The following is a 10,771-nucleotide window of genomic DNA, read 5'->3' as shown; positions in this document are numbered from 1 at the left end:
ACCTTCCTACATTCCCCAGTTGCTCTGATACTGGCCTCACGGTAAGGAGCTCCTTACAGGACAGTGCGCTCAACCTATCGCCGGACGAGAAGGGACATCGCTGCGGCCGGTAATACGCTGACAGCTCTGTGACGTTACCGTCCCCAGGAAGCAGCAAGGGGACCGCAGCGGAGAACCGTGAGGCTGGTACCGGTGCAACGGGGGAACGTAGGAAGGTGAGTTAAAGTTTATTTTGTTTATTTTTGCAGCCCGAGCACAGGAATATGTAAAATGCATGCAGTACAGATGTCCTTTAAGATGCAGGCTGTTTGCAGCCACCAAGGGCATAGTGTCCATATTTTTATTTTCATTCTGGATTAGCAGAGAAAGATTCCAGTATTTCTTCAGAATTAAATTCCTTCATTGTAAAGTTCACTTTCACCCACTTATTGAAGTATTGCTGAGATTGGTCAGCATTTTCTACCACAAACTTGTCAATTTTGATGAGTGGAATGTCTTGGAAATTAAGGTAGCTACCGGAGACGCCCCAGTCTTCTCCACATTTTGGATTCTTGCAGTATATTTTGTGCAGTTTCTTGTAGCCACAAAATCCTCTTGGATTTGAATGAGGCTTTGTAAAATACCGGTCTTTAAAGTCTTTATTGATCACAGTGTGATGTGAAATCTAAAATGGCAAACAGTAAATGGTAATTCATCACTGAAGTCTACATCATACCTTGACATAAAGGGGCATAAAATAGAAGTACAGTGTTTAATTTGCAACATAGATCTATTTTTGGTAAACATTGGACAAAAATGGGTATTTATACTGAGGAATTCAGCTAGGATCGGTGCTTATTTCCGTTGCTATATGCCTCTGAAAAAAGCCCAAAAATCTAACTTGGATACGTTCCTCCAGTGCTGCTGGGCTATTCTATGTACTGCACTCGTACAGGCAGCAGTGTCTGCACTGTATAAACATAAGACTGTCTTGAGACTGCAGGCTGTACCAGTGCAGTACATAGCACTGCCCTCTCCCGGATTGCTGGTATTGGGCCCTCTGGCTCTTGCCCCCCCCCCCCCCCCCCCCCAGCATGCTGACCAGGGGGTATGACCTGCTGGGCTCTACATGTTTCTGCCGCAGCTCCGGACAGTGGAGGGGAATTGCAGAGAGGAGATATGTAGGCAGAGGGCATGGGTGCACCAACTGTCGGATACCAGCTGAATATTGAACACGTTTAATCTTTCGATGGAATGAAATTCCTTATTGGAAGCTTCATCACAGAACTTCTAACATGTGAACTAAGCAGCTGAATCCCATTGAATTTCCATAGTTATAACTATCTCTAAAATGTTAGGGCACATCCTTGAGAAAAGCTTTTTCTGTTTTTACTTAACCTCTACGTGCCTCAGGACGTATGCATACATCCTATGTTTGCATACATCCCATGTTTGCGCAACTGGACGCATGCATTTGTCCTAGCGATCTCCTGCACAGTAAGGTGCCCTCCAGGAGAACAGCACTGGAACCGGCTGTCAAGCACAGCCGGGGTCCCGTCGCAGCTGTTTAGACTAGGATTGCGCCGTTCTCTGCACCATTAACCTCACAGATGCCGTGATCAGTCCTGATCACGGCATCTATGGGACTGACAGGGGGAGGAGGCTTCCCCTGTTCACCAACTGCGGCTTCACGATTCGATCGTGGGGCAGCAGGAGGCCAGCTGATGGCCTCCTGTCTGCTTAGTATGGCAGCCTATGAGGTCCAGCCATAGCCATAATCCTGACAGTTAGAAAAAAGGGATATCACCAAAACCTCAAGGATAACACCAGTATTACTGGTACATGATGGTACGAGTAATACTGGTGTTATCCTTGAGGTTTTGGTGTAATCCCTTTTTCTAATATACAATTTCTTCTGACACCTAGGGTATAGGTGTTAATCCAATTATACCTTGGATAATTTAATAGTGAGCTGTACCAAATTTTGTTTCTTGCTAATCCTGACAGTTATGCTGTGCTGCACAACAGATGTACTGCAGGGTAGTATAACAGGAGAAAAATGTAAGGTGTTAAAAATAAAAGTTTTTTCAATAAATAAAGTATAAAGAAAAGAAATGGCAAGCTGTGGCTGTTAAGCAAATTGGCTCCACCTCCTTGACACTTGGCTGATAAATAAAAAGGCAATTTTATAAGTTTGGCAACCACCATGAGCTCCAGGAAGGGTACAGTTTGCATATACCCCAACAGCCTTCCAGTGGTGTCTCCAGCTCTTAGCAGCAAATACAGCTGACGGATTCACTTTAGACTAACATATGTAACCTATATTTATCCCTGGAAAAGGTGTCCAGTTGAAACATCACCGAAAAGTCTGAATGTTGCTGACAGTCAAGATAAAGCAGATTCTTCCGATCTATATGAATAACTACTGTATATATCAGTAAAGCTAAATGTAGAGGCACTGTGCTGAATCTTCAGCCAATAGTGTTGTGCTACCACAGTCATTTATATGTATTGTGTGCATACTATCATACCTGTCCTCTAGTTGTTTGTGGTAATTAAATGTACAGGATAACCCCTTTAAGTATAACTACAGATTGTCTTGCCTTGAAATGTGATTTAACCTTTGCCATTCATGCTTTTATTTCTACCATATCAGACCATTCTGACTTACCTGTATAATCCTAATGTCATCTGTATTACATGCAAACATCTTGCATTTTAAACAAAGCAGTCGTTTATTTTCTGGACTAAGTACTCTCGGCTTGAGGCTCTTTTTCAAATCCCGCTGTTTCTTTTCTTCTTTTTGGAATCGAAGGCTCTTTAATGAATGAACAATTTTTAGACAAAGAACCATGATCTTTACCATTAATACTGTTTTTTGTCCTAAACTCTCTTAGGTAGTAAGTTTCTATGTGGTTTGTGTTGAGGACAGTAAGTCTATTTCTGCCAGTATATGTACTATATACACGTTACAGCCTGTATACTACTATAGTTACAGCAAATGTACATATGCACACAAGGTCACGTTAGAAGAGCAAAAACAAAGCCCCATGAGTCATACTACCCATATAATACAGTTTTACTGCACAAAAGCAGTTTAAATAGCCACTGTCTGATCTAAAAACCTTTATATATTATTGATGAAAATTAAAGGGGTACTCCGCTGCTCTGCCTTTGGAACAAACTGTGCAGCTGAGTACCCCTTTAAAGACTATATGTAATATGGTTGTTAAAAATTTTTTTTAATACTTAATAAAGAATACAGCTCTTGAAAAATACCTACTGGAATACTAACCATTCCTGCATTAGCATCAGCTTGTCCATGAGTCATGGACAGGAGATGACTTATGACAGTTCCTGAGTGGACTCACCAATCACCTCCCACCACCACAAGGAGGTGCTTTATAGTCTATTCAAAAAATACAGTATTTTGCACAGATTTGATGCACAGGATTTTCTGCTGCAGATATCAATGTAAACTAAATGACTGAACACAGCTCTAAATCCTGCGCATCAAATCTGCGAAGAATACTGTACGTGTGAATAGACCCTTAAACAGATCTTTTGGAATGCAAAACCGTAAATGTATACATAGGTTAAAATTGACCCAAACTTTACCTTTTTAAAGGAGTGTGCCCCAGGGTTTATTTTTAAGGCTGTGTGTTTACACACCGTTAACAGCTGAAAAAATGTCCAGAAAAAAAATACAGCCGTTTTTTCCTACCCTTTTTGGCCTAAAGCCTCAGAATATCCATTTAGGTATTGAAGTTGTTTTAGATTTTCCCCATTGAGTGCAATGGTGAAGTCAGAATACACAACAAAACCAAACTGATGTGGATTACCCATGGAGCAAAATATAAAATTCAAAAAGAAAATTACAAAAGGATTAAAATACAAATAAAATACAAAAAACAAACAAACACTATGTAATGATAATAATAATAATATATAAAAATGAAGGTCTACCTTTGAAGCTACTGTAACATGTTCTGGGATAATATTATTAGCAATTAGAGGTACCTGGTATTGCATCTTAACCTGGATTACTCCATTTACAAGCGGGAATAATTTGAGTACTGGGGGCACAAAGCATTGGAAAACCCAGGTTCCAAGGCTCCAGACTGTCTAAATAGTGATGCCAGACCTAGCCCTCATGGCTACATTTGTACAGAGTGGCAACTGAGAGGGTTAACTGCAAAGATCGGAGGTTTCTTTGATATGGACAGTTGCAGCAGGAATGTAACTGTGTATTACAGCCATCCTTCCATTAGGGTGCATTCACACTGAGTAATTCAAGAGGAATTTACTCAAGTAATTCCGCTTGAATTCTCCGCTCAGAAATAATTTACATCTGTTTTTTGCCATTGACTTCAATGTATTCTATTCTGTACTGTTCCCACTGCGTAAATTTCGCTTCGGAATTCCGTTCCACTAGAAGAAAGAACATGCTCACTCTTCTTGCTGAGTATGCGAGAAGTCCATTGAAGTCAATGGTAAAAAAAATTCCTCTCGAAATTGTTTTTGCGCGGAATTTGCACAGAAATTCTGCACAAAAAAAGAGAAATTCTAATCGGTGGTTGTAGTTCAGCAAAATAAAAAAAAAAGTAGTTTCCTACTATATTCCGTGCAAATTTTGCGTGAAAATACAAAAAAACTGAAATTCTGTGGCAGAATTTTTATGCGAGAATTCCTCTCCAATTCCTCAGTGTGAACGTACTCTTAAAAGGGAATCTGTCAACAGTATCACCCACACTAGCCTTTTGTACAGGTTGTAGTGTGGGTCACACAAATGATAATGATACTTACTGGTCCCCGCTCAGTGCCTCCATTCTGCCACAAACCTAGTTGCAAATGACCTGCTCCGTGCATCAGAGGTGTTCCCAAGCTCCCCATGCATGGTGACATCCTGCCAGCATCTTCCTTTTACCTCCTTCTCCCCTGTGCTGAGCCTCATCTGCTGCAGAATGAAGCTCCACTTTGTAAAGGGTTGAACACAGGGGAGGAGTTAAGAGAAAGCAAAGCCACCTCTGCTGCAAAATGGAGCTTCACTCTGTAGGGGCTCAGCACAGAGGAGGAGGTGTTAATAAGAAGCTAAGCCTCCTCTGTTGCACAATGGAGCTCCACTCTGTGGAGGCTTAGCAGACGGGAGGAGTTAAAAGGAAGCTGAGCCTCCTCTGCTGCAGAATGGAGCTCCACTCTGCAGAGGCTCAGCACAGGTAAGGAGGCGTTAACAGGAAGATACTGGCCGGAACGCCCACCCAGCACCAAGCAGGCCATTTGCATATATTGATGAACCATGATTGCAGCAGAACAGGGGCATGGAGTGGGGACCAGTAAGTAAAATTTTTCATCAGTGTCCCCCGTACTACAAGCCTGTACAACAGGTTAGTGCAGATGACACTGATGATTTTAACTAAGGATCATGTAGCACAGTGACCATGCCAACATGGTCTTTTCAACATGAGAGTACATTAAGGTGAAGCCTCTTCATTTCACCAGGCACAGCTCCATACAATCAGAAGCAAAGGTACCTGGTATTGCAGCTTATCCAGGTAAAGCCATTGCCGAGGGTACACAGCTGCGCCTAGTAGGTAGAGGAGAAGCTGCAGTGATCACACAAGCACAGTGGCCCTTTCTATCAGCAGACTGGTGGAGGTGCTGGAAGTTGGACCCCTACTGATAAGATATTGCTGGCCTATCCTTAAAGGACAAGTATCATGATTAAAACCTTATCCCCTATCCGAGCCCTGTGGCCCCCAGCGATCTCCTGTTTGGAGCCCCGGGTCTCCAGCACAGGAGTGCGTCATGACCCCCGCCCGAAGCGGGAGCCACCACGCCCCCTCCATACAGCGCTACGGGAGAGCAATTCAGCAATCTTCGGCTCTCCCATAGAGCTTTATGGAGGGGGCGTGGCAGCCTCCGCTTCAGGCTGGGGTCGTGACGCGCTCCTGTGCTGGAGACTCCAGGAGTTTGCGGGGAGACCCAGCGCTTGGACCCCCCTGCAATCTAAAACTTATCCCCTATTCAAAGGATAGGGGATACGTTTTTGATCATGATACTTGTCCTTTAAGATAATAAACTAAACAAAAGTGTATTTAAGTATTTAATTCTACTAAATTACTCTATCCACCAAGTGACATCCCCATCCACTCTGCTTTGTATGCAATCTACTCCATCATATACTTTACCTGTTCAATAAATTCCCTCTTGTCCTGTTTCTGCAGCAGGGTCACAGCTTCATTCATCATAACCTCACATAACACATTGATCCGTTCTCTCTCAGCTTGCTCTCTCTTACTTGTGATAAGATAGCACTTGCTGTCCTTTGCTCTGCCTCGACCTAAGTTAATAAAATAAATGTATATATGTTCTGCATATATCCACTTTATGAACCAAAAGTACTGGGATATGACATCACAAGATATAACAGAACTTAAAAGGATTAAAGTGTAATAATCAACAAATATTTGTAATGCTTATTGTGTATCTACTTGAACATGTATTCTTTAGTATTTGCACAGACTGATGTGCAAAATATGCACAAAATATGCACTTCAGATAATCATGGAGATTCAGTGTCCATGCATTCAGTGCCACTTTGTATGCAGAAGTGAACACATGGACACTGAATGATCCGATATCCTTTGGATAGAGGATAAGTTGACTTACCCGGAGTACCCCTTTAACATTTTGTTGCACAACCTTTTTAGGCAGTCACTGCAATCAAGCAGATTTTGTAACTCTCATCGAGACTTTTGCACTTGTTTACGAGTATATTGGGGGGAGATTTATCAAAACCTGTGAAGAAGAAAAACCCAGTTGCCCATATCAACCAATCAGATGGCTTCTTTTATTTTGCAGAGGCCTTGATGAAAATGAAAGAAGCGATCTGATTGGTTGCTATGGGCAACTTTTCCTCTGCACAGGTTTTGATAAATCTCCCCCATTGGCCCAACAAGTCTGCACCACTCTACAGGTATCTTGGCCCTGCAAGTCCATGGGGCTTCACTCACTTTACCAGCAGCCTATGGAGTTGCTGCCAGCTTTAAAAATGTAACCTTCCGCCGCAACATAATTGGTAATGAAAAATGGAGTATCCCTTTTGTATAAGATCCCAATATTTTGGTAAACACAAATGCATAGAAATTCTACAGAAGAAACTAAACACAAATGAACAGCTAAAACAATATCTCATATTAACAATATTAAAATAAATGTCAAAATATAATAATAATCTGATATATAACACAACTCCCAGAGTGCCAGGCCTTGTGCCCAAGGAAGTTGTGAATGCTAGATTGATCTACCACTTAAAGGGTAGCTCCCACCATCACTTTTTTTCTTTTCTGTCCCTGCCTATTACCCATCTATCCCTAACCCCCTCCCTGCCTTTAATTTTTTTTTTTTACATATTAAAAATGCTTTTTTGTCTGCCTGGTAGTGTGGTCACTACCAGGCAGACTTCCCCAGCAGGCACCACGTCACTGATACCTGCTGGGGACGGCACTTCCGCCCGTAGTTCAGCTATACAGGGTGCCTCCAGCTTTTTCCCCACTGCAACTCCCAGCTTGCCCTGACATCTATTGGCTGTCAGGGCATGCTGGGAGTTGTAGTGGGGAAACAACTGGAGGCACCCTGTATAGGTGAACACCGGAGCACATCACCCGCCGCGCAGCCCGCAAACCCCCCCGCCCCCGGCCCGTCGCGCCACTCAACTCACTCCCCCTCCCTCTTAGTTCACCCAGAGTACTCCCTCCACAGCGCGCAGCCCGCAACCCCCATGCGCCCCCCCCCCCGGCGCTCCGCTCAACCCACTCCCCCTCAGTTCACCTATACAGTGTCCCTCCAGGCTTCCCCACTAAAACTCCCAGGGCATGCTGGGAGTTGTAGTGGGGGAACTGGAGGCATACTGTATAGGTGAACAGTATACATAATACAGTGAACATAATACTTTACCTTGTCCCCGAGCCTGCGCGCGTCTTCTTCCTTCAAAGCGCTCGCTCCCGCCTGTCTGATTGACAGGCGGGAGCGAGCACAGGAGTGATTGAATTTCGACTCGTTGCCAGGCTTCAACGAGTCGAAATTCAGTGGTGACGTCACTGCTGAATGCATTCGGCCACTAGGAGGGCGACCCCTAGTGGCCGAATTTAAAAGTGATTTTAAACTGTTTTAAAATCACTTTTTTTTATTAAAGTATATTAGAGATATGTTGTAGTACTGAAGTACTACAACATATCAATTTTTTGTTTTCATGACAGTGCCCATTTAACAAAACTATACTTTAAAAAAATATTGCTGTATTTTTTTCATTTTTACCTCTGACTTGGATCATCTTGGTGACGTTGCCAACATACTCATAGAGAAGAACAAGATTACACGCAGGTATATCTATGCCTTCATCGGCCACCGATGTAGCGATCAGCAATTTGCTCTCTCCTGAGCTTCTAAATGTTTCCAGAGCTCCTTGCTGACTTGGAAGGGACATCCCTAATAGAAAGAAGACATTTCATTTATCTAGGAGTATTACCTGTGTCATTAGAAGGGCTTGAATGTTAAAGAGTACATATCATGATCTAAACTCTCCCCCCCCCCCCCCCCATCTCTCTCTGACTCTCACTGACACTATCCCTGTGTTTCTTTTCATTCAAAACTCCCTCTTTCTACCGGATTTATTGTCTTCTTGGCTGCTCATTCAGCCGGCCTAGTGTGAGGGAGGAAGGGGGCTTGGTCCAGCATAGAGGCTATGAACACAGCAGTTGGCAGCTCTGAATCTTCTCCTCTCTGTTTACAACTGCATGTGCAGAGGGAAGAAAGATCAGGGCTCAGTTAGTAAAATGAATGAGGGCATGCAGTAAGGCAGAGTCAGGAGTATGCCCTGCTGTGCTATGAGCACAGTGCTGGCTCCTGCCTGTCTGATTGACAGGCAGGGAGCAGTGCTGAGCTTGTCTGTGTCCCAGCTGTAGTCTGAGATTTAGGACTCCAGCATGAGTCTGAAATCTATAAAAACGGCTTGCAGCCAGGACTGGTAGGGAGACCCCTAGTGGTCATTTTTTTCAAAGTGGAAAATTAAATAGAAAGAAGCATATTTTTTTAATAACATGCAATTGGAAAGTTATTCTGCATACAATAATCTATAATATATCAAAAGTGTTTTTGATGAAAGATACCCTTTCAAGACAATCTGTCACCTCTGTAATATGCTAAGAACTGTAGAAATGGGCACATGAAAAACAAATGCTGCCTGTCTCTTAGCTAATGGTTTTATCTCTCCGGAGTTGTAAAGGTTGGGCTGAGCTGTAGCATGCATATTGTTTCCTTTGTGTACCTAATTTATCATGTCTTCTATTCCTTCCAATCAGGATTTCTGGCCTCAGGAAACGGAGTTCTGGAGTTTCATCAATCCATTTTTTTAAAGCCTAAAAATGAAACGTCATTATATTGCTTTTGGAATAACTGCATATAAATAAATGTCATAGTCACATCTTCGCATCCCACAATTGGGGTTAATATATACATAGGGGCGGACTGACCAGCCTGTCCATTAGGATGTGGTCTGAGGGCCTGGCCGGAAAATGGCCCGCTGTCCGCTGCCTGTCTCATATAATCACAAGAAATGTTACGTTTTTTGAAGCACCCGGGCCTGGCCCAGGGAAAGGACCCGCCACGGCTGCTGTGTTATTGGGGAGATTACCTGTGTAGGAGCCGGGAGTCACTGTCATTCCTCTTCCAGACAGCCACTGTGGAGGTGGCCCTTTAAGAGAACCGCAATGGCTGCCTGGGAGAGGAGCTTCTGTCACCCCCCATATGTGATCTCACGACTAAGCACAGGAATTCACTGAGCCATGGCTGTCAAATAACTCCCTGCTCTGCCGGCTGTCTGTAGGCGCAGGGCAAAGGAGTAATGCAAGAACAAGCCAGCCTGGCCAGGTGGGTGGCTTATGAATGTAGTATTTATATCTTCTACCTGCCTTTTACCGCTAACTACATGATGGCAGTGGCACAGTCAGACATAACTTTTATCTCTGACTGTGCCATCATATAGGGAGCGGTGAACGACAGGTAGAAGATTGTGAGTGAAGGAAAAGGCTTCCCAGCAGCACAGAGGAATTCTAGCAGGAATTGTAGCGAGTCAGACAGACAATATGTATGCCTCACAACAGTTCCCTCCAGAAATACTTTGTGCTGCAGTGATAATGGTTGGGAGTCACTGCTGTAATTGATCTTAGAGGCCTCAGCTTCACCCAAGCAGGGGGCAGGAAGAACAGTACAAGTGAGGTGTGGTGGCTTATGAATGGACTAATCACTATCTTCTACCTGCTGTTCTCTGCTCCCTACATGATGGCACAGTCAGAGATATAAGTTATATGTCTGATTGTGCCACTGCCATCATGTAAGGAGCGGTGAAAGGCAGGTAGACGTTAGTGACTGAAGGAGTAGGCTTCCCAGCAGCACAGAGGATTTCTGGCAGGAACTATAGTAAGGCATACAGCATTGTTCAGTGTATGCAATAGCAAGTTTGCATGTATTATTCCCCTATAGGGATAAGAAAATTGTGGGGAAAAAAAGTTAATAAATGTAAAAAAGCCCCTTCCCTAATAAAAGTTTAACCTGTTAAGGACGCAAGGTGTACCTGTACGCCCTGGTCCTGCTACCGGGATTTAAAGCGTTTTCACAGCCTGAGCGTACTTCAAACCTGTTAGGTCCCGACTGCTATTAGCAGCCAGGACCTAGGGTTAATGCCAGGCACCGCTGATCGGGCATTAACCCTTTAGACGCCACAATAAAAGTTGAT

The 10,771-nt window shown here is 43.6% G+C and overlaps 1 protein-coding gene across 3 annotated transcripts in view; it reads right to left on the bottom strand.

The window, feature by feature from the left end:
- Positions 1 to 231: 231 nt before the first annotated feature.
- RIGI (RNA sensor RIG-I) overlaps positions 232 to 10,771 on the bottom strand; it is a 75,629-nt gene continuing 65,089 nt past the window's right edge. For all 3 annotated transcript variants that reach the window (XM_056519546.1, XM_056519551.1, XM_056519537.1), the window contains exons 16-20: positions 9,305 to 9,395; positions 8,296 to 8,466; positions 6,168 to 6,319; positions 2,651 to 2,797; positions 232 to 664 (exon numbers count right to left, since the gene is read on the bottom strand). In XM_056519546.1, coding sequence (XP_056375521.1) covers positions 347 to 664; positions 2,651 to 2,797; positions 6,168 to 6,319; positions 8,296 to 8,466; positions 9,305 to 9,395 — 879 coding nt within the window. In that variant the 3' untranslated portion in view covers positions 232 to 346. The remainder of the gene's footprint in view (positions 665 to 2,650; positions 2,798 to 6,167; positions 6,320 to 8,295; positions 8,467 to 9,304; positions 9,396 to 10,771) is intronic.

This window comes from Hyla sarda, chromosome 1, assembly GCF_029499605.1.
Source record: "Hyla sarda isolate aHylSar1 chromosome 1, aHylSar1.hap1, whole genome shotgun sequence".
Lineage (NCBI taxonomy): Eukaryota > Metazoa > Chordata > Amphibia > Anura > Hylidae > Hyla > Hyla sarda.
The sequence above is the reverse complement of the archived record's forward strand: the minus strand, read 5'-3'. Positions and strand labels throughout refer to the sequence as shown.